The 15,467-nt window shown below is 35.6% G+C and overlaps 1 protein-coding gene across 3 annotated transcripts in view; it reads right to left on the bottom strand.

Moving 5' to 3' along the window:
- Window positions 1-15,467, bottom strand: part of RYR3 (ryanodine receptor 3) — a 285,326-nt gene that overhangs the window by 106,256 nt on the left and 163,603 nt on the right. For all 3 annotated transcript variants that reach the window (XM_070756567.1, XM_070756561.1, XM_070756554.1), the window contains 6 exons: window positions 13,866-13,941; window positions 13,175-13,298; window positions 8,422-8,537; window positions 6,849-6,916; window positions 4,313-4,434; window positions 719-768 (listed from right to left, as the gene is read on the bottom strand). In XM_070756567.1, the coding sequence (XP_070612668.1) occupies window positions 719-768; window positions 4,313-4,434; window positions 6,849-6,916; window positions 8,422-8,537; window positions 13,175-13,298; window positions 13,866-13,941 (556 nt within the window). The remainder of the gene's footprint in view (window positions 1-718; window positions 769-4,312; window positions 4,435-6,848; window positions 6,917-8,421; window positions 8,538-13,174; window positions 13,299-13,865; window positions 13,942-15,467) is intronic.

The raw sequence follows: 15,467 nt of genomic DNA, 5'->3' as shown, positions 1-15,467 counted from the left end.
GAAGAGTTTATAGAGTGAGAGCCTTTCTAATAAGATTTACTACACCTGCCTACAGCTTTATAACTTCTGGAATACCGAATTCTGAAGCACCATAAGATCACATAAATTTTATCATAAGTGATTAGCCTGCAATAGCTTTTAGTTGTTTCTTTGTTTTTAAGTAAGATTTTAGACAGTAGACAGCAAGGAACATTAAGCCTAGGACTTCTATCAAAATCTTTAAATGTTAAATAGAGCCCATACATTAATAATGGCAATGGAGCTACTATATAGTTTAATTAATTTATGCTAAGACATTTCAGTGGATTGGATGGATAAGTACAATTGAAAGTGACAGAATTAACAGAACCTGTTAAATGAGATTTAAACACTGGATTTAAATAAAGTGAAGGTCCAGAATGACTGGATTTCATTGGGGCTGTTAACAAAATGCAAAAATTGTTAACCTCCATAAAAATATTTTATCCACATAGAACACAGATAAAATATATATGTAGTAAATTGATTTATGTTAAGGAGTGAATAATTAGGAAATAAAACATGTTTTAAAAGCAAATATAAACATTAGAAAACCATACAGCATTGTTCCTCCAGTGGGAAGTGGGTGCACAGTGCTTCAATATAGAAAAAAAAATGACATTGCATTTTGTCAAAAATCAAGAAGCGGGTCAAACTAAACCTTATACTCTTTGAAACTTTTGCAAACATTTTAACTTACCAAACAGTGAAATTCTATGTCTAACAAGAGCAGCAAGTTTGCAGAAAAGGCTAAAACAAACAAACAAAAAATATAAGAGAATGAAGCTTACACAGAAAGTATTTGCGTGGATAACACAAACTATGTCTCCTTTAAATTTGAAAAACAGTTGCTGTAACTGTTTATAGAAATACAAAAGCCTACATACTTTAACACCTAGAAAAAAGTAAATATTATTCTAAGAAAAAACCCTCTATTTCCTGTGACATTTACTTTGTTAACTATTTCTGATGTTAAACAGTTTCTGAAAATGCTATATACCAGATGTGTCAAACTCGCGGTGTCACATGACGTATCACGACTTTTTTCCCTGTTGCTAAACCAGAGGTGGGTGTGGGTGCGTATGCCACCCCTGCTATATACAATTACAATTTAAATAGGGGGAAATGACAAATTCTATTTACTGTGGATTTACCATCCAGCAGACGTGGTTGGTAAATACACAGTAACTGAATTTAAACATGCCTGGGATAAACATATATCCATTGTAAGATAAAATACAGGAAATAGGATAAGGGCAGACTAGATGGACCATGAGGTCTTTTTCTGCCGTCAGTATTCTATGTTTCTATGTTTCTATTTTATTAATTCTATTTTTCAGCAATCAGACGATGTTAATTTTGAAAATGCTGGTGTACATTCACCAAAATCCCATGATAATAATTAATGAAATGATTTTGCAGGGGTGGTATGGAGAGGAAAACACACTGATAGCTGATATTTGTCATCTATTTTAAAAGTTTTAATTTTCCAAATGCCACTGGAGCCCATTGAAAACTCCACTGAGAGGAAGAAGTGCCTTAACGTAACGTACTTCAGAGAAGATGAAGGTATCTTCTCAGTAAAGTCAAATACGGTTGTGATGCATTAGTAATTTGAATGCCTAGAGTATTTTATTCCCATTTGTGTGCCAATATTTTCACTAATAATTTAATTTATTGATAAATGTTATATTTTAAAATAAAGATTTTAAAAACCTTAAGAAATGAGGAAAGAAAATAAATAAGAGATCTAACGCTCAATTAAATGAATACCCACTGAGATCTTTTTAAAAATGTACTGAGTGCTCTCTGTATATTAGAAGAAAGTCTTATCCCCAAATTGCCTAAAGGCTGAATGGTTTATGACCAAATGTCAGGAGAATCAATTCCTAAATATGGTAGAATGTAGAATTTCTTTAGGAATATATGAGGTTCTTCTGTTAGCTTTCCTCATTGTGATAGCTGTAATCAAGGTAAGAATACATATAATCTTTAAATAAATGTCTTACTATCTACCTTCCTCAAAGTTAAAACCATTTTTTGTCAGATATGATAGCTATTAGGAATGTAATCTTTAATGCAGGTTTTTGAAAGAAATCTTACAAATTGGCTGAAAAGTGCTTTTGGAAAAAGAACGAGATGTTATATAAGAAAAAAAATGTTATATACATTGTGGAAAATAAAAGAAGCAACATTTTTCAAAGATCATTGAAAGCATACATGTCTGCACAGAGGGTTTGAACTTGGGAAAGTGAAAATTAAGGCAGGTGAGTTTGTTTTTTGTTATATTTTTGAAATTTCAGATTGCATCCCTATAGAAAACTTGATCCCAGGAATTTTAAATCTTTAGGCTAAGAGTTTTGTCTTTTATTGGAATTAACAATTCCAAATATTTCAGCATGAAAAAATGATATTACATGAATACAATATTATATCCTGTCCTTTTACACTGTTCAATACTGCAAAATTAAATACAATTAATATAGCATTTAATATAGCATTTGGCCCCTGTAAGCAGGACTACAATAACTAAGTTACAAATAAGAAAACCAAAAGAATCCCCCCACAAACAATTTTAGTAAATGATATTAGATGCTATAATTAAAATTAAAAAGAGAAAGAGAAACATTAGGACAGGGGACGGAAGGCACTCTGGTGCACTTATGCATGCTCCTTACTGACCTCTTAGGAATCGGGAGACGTCAACAGTGGATAATCTAAGAGTAAATTTTGGGGGTTAGGTGATGATACTACAGTCTGGTTGTGAGTTCTATGCATCAACTACTCGGTACTAAAGTCATATTTCGTGCAGTCGAATTACTTTCAGTTTGTATCTGTTGTGTGCTCGTGTGTTGTGGCTGAAACTGAAGTAGTCATTGACAGGAAGAACGTTGTAGCAGATGATTTTATGGGCTATGCTTAGGTCGTGTTTAAGATGATTTAAGTCACAAAAGAATGTGACTTTGTGCCCTTAATGATACTATAGCAACAATAAATCTATTTATACGATGCATAATTTAGTATATGTTCAAATTCTGCTGTACATCAAGAATTACCTCTATGGACACATTTCTGTGACACATGCACATTGACTAGAATCATATACGGTTCCACATAAAGAGCTGATAGATAAATTAGTGAAGATTGGACTTAATCCCTGGATAGTTCAATGGATTTGCAGCTGGCTGAAGCGTAGACATCAGAGAGTTATTGTTAATGGCGAGTATTCTGAGCAGAGTCAGGTTACAAGCGGTGTGCCACAAGGATCTGTTCTGGGTCCTATTCTTTTTAATATATTTGTGAGTGACATAGGGGAAGGTTTGGTAGGGAAGGTTTGCCTATTTGCCGATGACTCTAAAGTGTGCAATAGGGTTGATATTCCTGGAGGCGTCTGTAATATGGTAAATGATTTAGCTTTACTAGATAAATGGTCTAAGCAATGGAAACTGCAGTTTAATGTTTCCAAATGTAAAATAATGCACTTGGGGAAAAGGAATCCTCAATCTGAGTATTGTATTGGCAGTTCAGTGTTGGCAAATACTTCAAAAGAAAAGGATTTAGGGGTAGTGATTTCTGACAGTCTCAAAATGGGTGAACAGTGCAGTCAGGCGGTAGGGAAAGCAAGTAGGATGCTTGGCTGCATAGCTAGAGGTATAACAAGCAGGAAGAGGGAGAGTATGATCCCACTATATAGAATGCTGGTGAGACCACATTTGGAATACTGTGTTCAGTTCTGGAGACCTCACCTACAAAAAGATATTGACAAAATTGAACGGGTCCAAAGACGGGCTACAAGAATGGTGGAAGGTCTTAAGTATAAAACGTATCAGGAAAGACTTAATGAACTCAATCTGTATAGTCTGGAGGACAAAAGGAAAAGGGGGGACATGATCGAAACATTTAAATATATTAAAGGGTTAAATAAGGTCCAGGAGGGAAGTGTTTTTAATAGGAAAGTGAACACAAGAACAAGGGGACACAATCTGAAGTTAGTTGGGGGAAAGATCAAAAGCAACGTGAGAAAATATTATTTTACTGAAAGAGTAGTAGATCCTTGGAACAAACTTCCAGCAGATGTGGTAGATAAATCCACAGTAACTGAATTTAAACATGCCTGGGATAAACATATATCCATCCTAAGATAAAATACAGAAAATAGTATAAGGGCAGACTAGATGGACCATGAGGTCTTTTTCTGCCGTCAGACTTCTATGTTTCTATGTTTCTATATGCAACTATTTACATATGATTCATTTAATGAACATTGCTATATACATGTTTTCTTTCTACATACCTTGCTACCATTTCTTTTTCTTTATTGGAAGCATATCCACTACTACCAAGTGGATTTGTTGGGGAAGAGAGGAAGTACAAGCAATGATTGGTGAAATACTGGTCAACTAATGGTAGCAGAACCTAAAGAAATAAAGACAGATACAAACTGTAGATTATGACTATAAGATACCTACAGTGAGTGTTAGCTATTTCTCTACAGTCATTGTCTATGGAGATTCTTAGTCATCCCGGCCATGGTTGACTCATTGAAAATCATTACTAGATATGGAAAAGTCACCAGAATCCACAAGGGTAGATCAGATACCAAGGAGCAAAATAATAAAAAAAGTTTTTATTTACTCTTAACTGTAGTTTTTTAAGTAATGCTTTATAAATGTGCACATATGCACAAAAACTCATGTTGGGCTTTTTAAAATGACATTTTGTAGGAGCTCCCGCTATCAAAGTCAGAGCCCAAGGTTGTCCATTGTAAACTATGATGGTTTCAAAATGGATCATACATGCACTGATCTGGAGAGGGGCAGCATACACGCTTAATAAATAATAATAATAATAATAATAATAATAATAATAATAATAATAATAATAATAATTATTATTATTATTATTATTATTATTAATTATTACAATGCAACTATTATGTGTTTGTGTTGGGAGATTCTATCATGAGTATGTAATTAAGCATGTTATTTGCTCTGCTATGGCTCTCCTATGGATGCTTATAATGAAACTCCCAGCAACCTATTTCTGTGATTGTTTTTAGCCTGGATGTGAATGCCTTCCAGATGATCTATTCTGTATCAACTCTACTCATCCAATGAGATTTAAGAGAGATTATCATGGGTCTCTATCTGGAGGCACTGTTATTGTCAGAAAGAACAATATTATATTGTTGTAAACTGTCCTGAGTCTTTTGGGATTGGACAGCATAGAAGTTGAATAAATAAATAAGCCTTATTGGTGAAATTTGGAACAGCCTCCCTCCAGGGCTTATGAAATCCTAGCTTTTCTAAAAGGTTCATGAAGAAAAAGTGGATTGTTTGTTGTTTCTTTCCAGGTTTGTAGTACAAAGTGGTGATTTGGATGAATAACTTATATTTGGCCTGGTTTGACTTATATTTTGTTATATTCAGTAGTTTTAATCCTAATACAGTGGTACCTCTACCTAAGAATGCCTCTACTTAAGAACTTTTCTAGATAAGAACCGGGTGTTCTAGATTTTTTGCCTCTTCTTAAGAACCATTTTTTACTTAAGAACCTGAGCCTAGAAAATTTTCCCAGGAAATTTGAGAGCGGCACGAAGGCCCAGCCAGTTTCCTGCCATTCCCCCTTTAATCCCAGCCATCTAGGGCTTTTCTGAGCTGCCAGAGGAGCCTTTCGGTAGCACTTAAGGAGCCGTTGGCAGCCCAGAGTGAATGGAGAAAGGCACATACTCCTCCTCACCGCCTCATAGTCCCTCTTTTTTTCCTTTTAAGCCTTAAAGTTTTGAGGGTTTTTTTATTCACCTCACCTCACCTTCTTCCTTTGGCAGCGACTGTCCTTCTCTCCCTCCTCCTCTTCCTCCCACCCAAATTCCGAGCTTTTATTTCTTTCCTAATGGGTTTGCACACATTATTTGCTTTAACATTGATTCCTATGGGAAAAATTGCTTCTACTTCCAAACTTTTCTACTTAAGAATCTGGTCACAAAATGAATTAAGTTTGTAAGTTGAGGTACCACTGTATTGTATGAAGGGGTTTAGTCAGAATTGTTTGGATATGAGTAGCTTGAAATAAGTAAATAAATAAATGGGACGATAGGATGACTGATAAATGAAATAAGGTATTCTTTGTTATTGAGGCTACTATAGGTACATCATTTAATGCTTGAAGAAAAACAATAATTGTAGTAAGCCTGGTAAATGTAGTCATTTAGCAGGCTTAGTACAGAAAAGACCAGAATCCACAATGTGCCTTCATTGAAGCAGAGAAGTCAACAATATGGAAACTTACATTCACAGCAGATAGTGGAAGCACTTCTTGGTTTCAACAAAAAATAGCAGTAATGGCCACAGTGGACAAAGAACAGCTCAATCCATTATTGCTGATCTGACTTTTATTAGTGGTCAGACGAGAACTGTGACAGTTGGAAGGAGCTATACCTTCTGATATAGCAAAGACCCAATGAAAGACTAGAGCTCTGGAACATTCTGAGCAGTAACTGTGCTGATGTAGAATACATATGTGTAAATCACAAAAAGTATGAAGAATGAGAGCTTCTCATTACAGTGCCCTCTACACTCCCTGTATATTAAGCCAATTATCTATTATGACTGGAAAAAACCTATGCATACCAAACTCCTGGTGTAGAAGAACAATTTTTAAACTTGTACCTCCATACCATAATTTTGGAACTTTATATATTTTTCTTATTTATTTATCTTGATTTCCTCTATGATCTACACAGTGAAGTCATGTTTTATTCTACACATAGCTCTAAAAATTATCAGAATGATGGAATTAAAGAAGATTGTTTTAGATAACACATTACTCACTTTGGCAAATAATTTGATTTCTTGATCATGTGGAGATTTCTCAGTTTTTCCACTGGTAACAATGGCTTCTGTGAAGAAACAATGTAAAGTCTTGATTAATATCACAGTATTTAAGCTTGTGGAATTTCAGGAGCAGCAACAATTTATTATGCAGGAAGGCTAAACGTATGGTTCTATTTATCGATCCTCTCCACTGAGGATTTGATTTGATTTGATTCTATTCGATTCTATTCTGAAAGAGTTTTAGGGGGGGAAATTGCCATTGTAGAGAACATTACTGTATCTTTTGTACATACCTTTCTTCTGCATTCTACTAAAAGAAATTTCAGCTTCAGTGAGAAAAGAACTAGTTGAAGATTGTAGAGCTACTTTGGATTTATCAAGAGGTGAAAATAAGTGCAAATCAAGCGAAGAAAATAATATTGTATTTATTTGGTAATTGTCCCTATTAACACATTATTTTACATATGGAGAAAAATATTTAGGATATCCAGTGTGTGAAATATCCAGAAGATATTGTCTTGAGTTCCTGAAGGAAAACATAACAAACACTCTTAACTACTGAAGTTGATATTACTCAGTCACTCTTTCTCTCTTTCATTTTCATTGACAGAACAAAATGAAGAAATATCCCCATTTAAGCTTCTGAGAAAAAGTACCATATACTATACATCTAATAAATAAATAAATAAATAAATAAATAAATAAATAAATAAATAAATAAATAAATAAATAAATAAATAAATAAATAAATAAATAAATAAATAAATAAATAAAAATACTGCAATTTTGTAATTATCTTTTTCATGTCATACAATTTGTAGCTGAAGGAGCAAACGAAATTAAGAAAATATTATACAGCATAACATGGAGCTAGGCTCCTAATGACATTGATTCTCCTATTTGAATCTTCCTACAATTGAACATTCCTATTAAGATGAAAATTTCATGTGGCCAAGAATAATAGTCCCCTTTCTCCTCTGAAGAAGAAATACTGGGACATGTAAGACTATGTTCATCGCTAGTTTGCCATCTTGTCTGTTGATTACAGAAGTGCATCCTAAAGCAAGGGAACCGAAGTAGAGGGCATTGAGCTGGTTTCAATTCTTCAGTAGGAAAACTCGATAGGGCCTCCACTTCTTCTAACATCTCTTGTAGAAGAATCTGGACCCTCTTTGAGTCACATCTTCTCATGAGGAAATGAATATTTATTAGTATAGTACAATGGTGAAATCCAATTATTTTTACTACTTTACTTCTGTGGGCGTAGCTTGGTGGAAGTGGTATGGCTTGGTGGGTGTTGCTTGGTAGACGTGGCAGGGGAAGGATTTTGCAAAATCTCCATTCCCACTCCACTCTTGGGCTAGCCAGTGGTGGTATTTGCCGGTTCTCTGAACTATTCAAAATTTCAGCTATCAGTTCTCCAGATTTCATTATACCAGGGGTAAAATCTACCATTTCACCCCTGATATAGTACCAGTAATAAATATAAAGCTAATAAAAATACTTAATGTAAGCAATGGAACAACAATGGGTGTTTTTTTCATTGCTAGCTTTTAAAAACATTACTTACCCAAATGTGCAATGAATTCTTGAGCTGAGTCAATATATTTAAGGATCCTTTTGAGGAATTTATAAGCAAATCTCTTTTCCATTGATGAAGAATCCAATTCCAGGTCATTTAAGCCTCTAATGAAACAAAATTTTAACCTACAGTTTTTTAAAAAAATCTAGCAAGCAGCACAAAAATGTTTGAAACACTATGCTTATTGCAATTGCAATTTAAGTTTTTATTACTTTACATCAGTTTATTAAAATTATGTTTAAAAATTCATATGATCGAGCATGGCACATATTTAACATATAAGTTCTTAAATTATGTTACCAGATTATTTGGACCAAATATTTACTGGCCAACTAGGATGTCATTGTTATTAATATCTATTTATTTTCTTAAAATTTGATTTTAATTGTCACTGGAAGCAAAAGAACTATAGCAGAACTATAGCCAGCTTTTGTAGCCAGTGTGTAGAAAGCATGAATTTTATAAATATAAATAAAGATTTCCAATGCTCTCATTAACAGGCTGAAGGTAATGTGAAAATAATATTCTAGTTTGTATTTTTTACAAGTATATATCTATTCTCTTTATATCATGATCAAAATATATCAAGACTGCCAAAGTCTTGCATGGTTACAAGACTATGCATTTGCTCTAAAGAGTTGTAGAGAGTTATGCTTATACTCCTCTAAGTTCTGAATCATTTTTTTCTACATTATTTTTGAAATATTTCATTGAACCCTGATTTTACTATGCAATTCCATCAGATAGTAGGCAAAATAATGCAGACCATTTCCTAATTTCACCAACCAACCAATGTGATTGCCCTTGGTGCTCTCCAACCCAGTTAAATGCTGACTGCATTTGATGCTCCTTCCATCTGTCATTGGAGCAGTTTCCAGGCCCTGGATTGTGCCCTCTTCTAATAGAAAGGAAATATCTCCATGAATTATCTGCATGAAACAGCAAGACTGTGTTCAACTGTGGAATATCTTTGAAAAGAGGGGAAGATGAGTTTCTCAAAACCTTTGAAAGTAACATTTATTGATGCCTGATGTCAAAATATATTTTTCTCTGGATAGCAAAAAAAAGCAAATAATAATAATAATAATAATAATAATAATAATAATAATAATAATAATAATATCACCTCCCCCGGACATGTACAATTTATGCATGGTATGTTTGTGTGTATGTTTGTTTAGTAAATGGGTTTTTAAAAATATTTTAAATTATATTTAGATTTGTCATGAATTGTTGTATCCTGCTGTGAGCCGCCCCGAGTCTGCAGAGAGGGGCGGCATACAAATCTAAATAATAAATAAATAAATAAATAAATAATAATAATAATAACAACAGCAATAATAACAGTAATAATAACAATAACAACAATAATAACAATTTATTAGATTTGTATGCCGCCCCTCTCCAAGGACTTGGAGCAGCTCACAACAACAATACAACATGTACAAATCTAATGTTAAAAACAATTTAAAACCCTTATTATAAAAAAGAAAAACAATCACACAACCTAACAGACCATACATAAAACCATAGTAGCTAGGGGTATATTAATTTCCCCATGCCTGGCGACATAGGTGGGTCTTCAGGAGCTTTTGAAAGGCAAGGAGGGTGGGAGAAGTTCTAACCTCTGGGGGGAGTTGATTCCAGAGAACCAGGGTCGCCACAGAGAAGGCTCTTCCACTGGGTCCCACCAGACGGCATTGTTTAGTCAACGGGACCTGGAGAAGGCCAACTCTGTGGGACCTAATCGGTTGCTGGGATTCATGTGTCAGAAGGCAGTCCCAAAAATATTCTGGTCCGATGCCATGTAGGGCTTTATAGGTCATAACCAACACTTTGAATTGTGACTGGAAACTGATCGGCAGCCAGTGCAAGCAGCGGAGTGTTGATGAGACATGGACGTATCTGGGAAAGCCTATGATTGCTCTCGCAGCTGCATTCTGCACGATCTGAAGTTTCGGAACACTTTTCAAAGGTAGTCCCATGTAGAGAGCGTTACAGTAGTCGAACCTCGAGGTGATGAGGGCATGAGTGACCATGAGCAGTGACTTCCTGTCCATGTAGGGCCACAACTGGTGCACCAGGCGAACCTGGGCAAACCCACCCTCCTTGCCACAGCCGAAAGATGGTGCTCTAATGTTAGCTGTGGATTGAGGAGGATGCTCAAATTGTGAACCCTCTCTGAGGGGGACAGTAATTCCCACCCCCCAGGGTAATGGACGGACAGATGGAATTGTCCTTGGAAGGCAAAGCCCACAGCCTCTCCGTCTTGTCATGGTTGAACTTGAGCCTGTTGACACCCATCCAGACCCTAACAGTCTCCAGGGACCGGCACATCACTTCCACCGCTTCGCTGAATGGACATATTTTGAATATTTTGACCTTTGACTGATGCCACAAATGGGACATATTTCTATGGAAAAGCTGGATGTTATGCCATAATAAATTGTATGGGGTGGGGAGACTGAAGGGGGGACAACCTTCTCTCAATCCATAATATGGCTTGCTATTCCATTCATTCTTATTTAAATGTTACCAATAATTATAATCTCTTTTATCAATTTTCTGTAAAGTCCTTTATGAAGGCAAAAGTTCCTAGGTAGTGCAACAAACCAACTAATGCATCCATAAGTGAAATGCCTCTCTTGCATAAGTCAAAATTATAAAACTGACGAGATGCGATCCCTGCTGGACGGGGGTCTCGACAACCCTGTGATGGTTCACTTTACGAGGCCTGATCCTGAAACCATTACTAGTGCTTACCAATGAAACACGGAGTCAATGGTCTGGGTAAAGTGACAAAGCTTTATTGTTACAAGTATGCTTCTTTTATACCCTTCATATGCAAATGAGGGGTTTCAACTTGGTAATTTTCTATTGGCTAAATGCAAGTCTAATTTTTCCTAATATACGTTTCTTATAGGCTACAAATATAAGGTTTTTCAAATCTATAGGCTAATAATAAAACTTTTGAATACGCAAGTTTTCATAGGCTATATCTATATGCAAAAATAAGGCTTCTGAGTACACAACTGTTCATAGGCTATTTCTATTAAGCTTCTAATTGGTTATAAAAGGTATCATCTACAGCTTATGATAGGCTACTAACTTCTCACTTTATGCACCTATCGGTGGCTGAGTTGCTAGCCAATCACACCGTTAGTGTCTTATCTCGTGCCAGGAGCGCTGTTGAGGGATTTTTCTTACTCTGTCCAAAGTTCATGGCTATTCTATGAGTCACTGTCTCTGGGCAAATTTTCACCATGCTTATTCAGATAACTGTTTTTTGTATATCCTAGAGCAGGGGTCCCCAAACTTTTTACACAGGGGGCCAGTTCACTGTCCCTCGGACTGTTGGAGGGCCGGAGTATAAAAAAACCCCTATGAACAAATCCCTATGCACACTGCACATACCTTGTTTTAAAGTAAAAAACAAAATGGGAATGTACTATTTAGAGGGGGGAGAAGATCTGAAATTCATATATGTTTATGTTTTGTTTTTAATTTTCTTTTGTTAACATCTGATTGGCTATACAAGGTTTTCTTGGCTTATGAAAAATGCATAAAGAAAGAAGGAAGCACTTCGGCATAATGGTTAATAAGTTAGAAATATAATTGGTGTACTTTTTGAAGGAACATTAAGGAGGGAATTTAATTAAAAGAAAATGAATGTAACTGGATGACAAAATTAGAAAAAAAAACCTTTTGCAACTTTTTTGATGATTGATATTAGTTACTAACAAAATACCACATTTTATTCATGGAAAATTAGATGGTACACTGTGTTATTTGAATGTATGTTGAGAGAAAAATTAAAAAAAATCCCCCCCCCCAAAACAGTCCTTCCTTCCTCTGTCCCTCCATTTCATTCTTCCTTCCTTCCTTTCTTCCTTGTTCCCTCCATTTCTCCTTCCTTCCTTCCCTCCTTCATTCCTCTCCACTTCTCCTTCCCTCCCTCTCTTTCCCTTTTCTTTCTTTCTCTCTTTCTTTTCCCTGTGCTCTTGTCACTCACTGGCGGGCCAGATAAATGGCCTCAGTGGGCCGCATGTGGCCCGCGGGCCGTAGTTTGGGGACCACTGTCCTAGAGCAAGCTAATATTTGGCTTACACAATCCCTACATAAAACCACATACATTCCCTTGCTAAGCACCAAAGTCATAAAGTGTGACATTACATGATTGCACACTTAGTGATGGAAATTCCAGCACTGCTGGCAAATCACTGCAATTATTAAGCAAGGATATCATTGGGTCATCATTTATATCTTCTTGGTGATTTTTCCCATTAATTTTTCTTGGAGGAAGCTGTCAAAAAAGGTCTCAAATAGTAACCAGATGACCACAAGATAATGCAATGTGGGGGTATGCATCACTAACATGCCTATCGTCCCTGTCATTGTATTTTTTTCCCTTTTATCTTGTTCTCGTTTTTGTTTTATAAATTCTAATAAACAAACAATCAAATGTCAAAATTGCAAGTCAGGCAGGAAGCAACTGAATTCTGATCATGTGAATGCAAAAAGGTTGAGACTGGGATTCTAATTACCATTTGCTTAGCACCCTCTTAATTTTGAGTGGTTCCCTGAACAATTGGTGGTTGACAGAGTACCATGTGTATGTTGTGCATGTAAACTGCCCCTTATTTCATTTACGATACAAAGTTATTGTGTGAGGTTTTGCTAAAATCACATAGAACAAAAGATTTGAACACAGAATCTTATTTGTATGTAATGCATAACTTACCTAGATATGACAATGCCGTTTACAAGAAGAAATTTGAATAGTTCTTGGGCTTTCTCCCTATCTCGAGCTTTTTCTTTGGCCGTCAACGTGTCATAAGGTATCAATAATGGATGACCACCTCCTCCTATAGGAAAAATGTAACTTAGTAATACTTAATGCAGTAGCAAATTTTTTAAAATACTCATAGACAATACTATCATGTTTTTGGTATTTTCATATATAGTGGTACCTCTACTTAAGAACGCCTTTACTTAAGAACTTTTCTAGATAAGAACCGGGTGTTCAAGATTTTTTTTTGCCTCTTCTTAAGAACCATTTTCTACTTAAGAACCCGAGCCTGGAAAAATTTGAGAGCGGCACAAAGGCCCGGCCTCTTTCCTGCCATTCCCCCTTTAATCCTGACCATCTCGGGCTTTTCTGGGCTGCCAGAGGAGCCTTTCAGTGGCGCTTAAAGAGGCTTTGGCAGTCCAGAGCGAATGGAATGTTTCCTTTCTCTGGGTCCATGTAGAGGGAATAAACCACTTTGCACGCCTTATTTGCTTTTACATTGATTCCTATGGAAAAAATTGCTTCTACTTACAAACTTTTCTACTTAAGAACCTGGTCACAGAACAAATTAAGTTCTTAAGTAGAGGTACCACTGTATTCCTATATCAAATGACAGATGCTGATTAAAACATTTCATTTTTACCTTTATTTTCAAATTCCATTTTCTTCTTTTTGGCCCAAATGTTATGATAGTTTTCTGCTATTATTTCTACCATTCCCTGTACCAAGAAATCAAGAAACAATAATTTAAAAATCAAAATAACCATGTGCTAAGCCATATATTATATCATTGCATTGAAATATATATTGCATTATTTGCTGTAATGTCATGTCATTAACAGAAGTGATTATAAGTATTATGTAGAGCAGGGCTCCCCAAACTTGGCAACTTTAAGACCTGTGGACTTCAAATCCTGCAATTATCCAGCCACCATGCTGGCTGGAGAATTCTGGGGGTTGGAGTCCACAGGTCTTAAAGTTGCCAAGTTTGAAGACCTCTGATGTAGAGAAAGGCGGTACATAAAGGAAAATATCAGCTTAGGGATAATTCTTTTCCATATTGCTTTTCCATGGGCTATAAAGTGCTTGAAGAGATTTAACAAAACTTTAGCTGTTATCACAATGAGGATTTCCTTTCTTTTTTCAGCCAGAACATAGAATGTAGGGCAGTTATCTTCAACTCCTGAACAGTTTAGCAATATTAATGCAAAGCAAATAAGCAATTTTCTCAGTGGAAGAAAATAAAAAGTGTACTCCCTCAAAGTATCTGTACTTGGATGAATGTTTTTAAATTTGTTCATAAATTATCTTGGTTAGAGCTAAGCAATCAACTGGCTCAGTTTGTTTGTTTGTTTTTCTTTATTTCTTTATATTGTATTCATATGTACAGGATAGTAGTAGTTTGTATAAACATAACATAAGTAACAAAGTAATGATAAAAGAGGACAATAGGACAGTAGGTCAGGGACGATAGGCACAATGGTGTGCTTATGCATGCCCCTTATAGACCTTTTAGAAACAGGGAGAGGTCAACTGTAGACAATCTAAGGTTAACGTTTTTGGGGTTTGGGGAAGAAACCACAGAGTCAGATTGATCACTCTATTGCTGAAGTTGTATTTTTTGCAGTCGAGTTTAGAGTGGTTTACATTTAATTTGAATCTATTACATGCTCATGTATTGCTGTGGCTGAAACTGAAGTAGTCATTAACAGGAAGGACATTTTGGTATACATGGTGCATTCCAAAAGTAATGCAATTATTTTTTTTAAAGTAATTTATTGAACAGATTTGCACAAACACTTAAAATTCTTCAAAGTACTGTCCTTGGGCCTCTACACATTTTTTCCAGCGACTCTGCCATGACCGGTACGCACCCTGGAAGGCGTCTTGCATTACTTTTGGAACGCATTCTCTATGATTTTATGAACTACATTTAGATCAGTTCAGAGGTGATGTAGTTGTAAATTGTTTAATTCCAGTATTTCAACTGGAATAAGGTATTTTGTTACGAATCGAGAAGTGAAATACTCTTCCTATGAAATATTTCAGGACTCTCTCAATTGTATTAATGTCTGATATGCAATGCGGGTTCCAGACAGATGAGCTGTATTCTAGAATTGATCTAACAAATGTTGTGTTAGCAGTGCAATGTTGCCAGAGAAGAAGCTATGTGGGATAAGATTAACAACTCTTAGTGCTTTTTTTGGCAATGTTGTTACAGTGGGCTCTTAGTTATAGATGATAC

Source organism: Erythrolamprus reginae, chromosome 1 (assembly GCF_031021105.1).
Source record: "Erythrolamprus reginae isolate rEryReg1 chromosome 1, rEryReg1.hap1, whole genome shotgun sequence".
Classification (NCBI taxonomy): Eukaryota; Metazoa; Chordata; class Lepidosauria; order Squamata; family Dipsadidae; genus Erythrolamprus; species Erythrolamprus reginae.
This window is presented reverse-complemented; position numbering and strand designations above follow the sequence as displayed.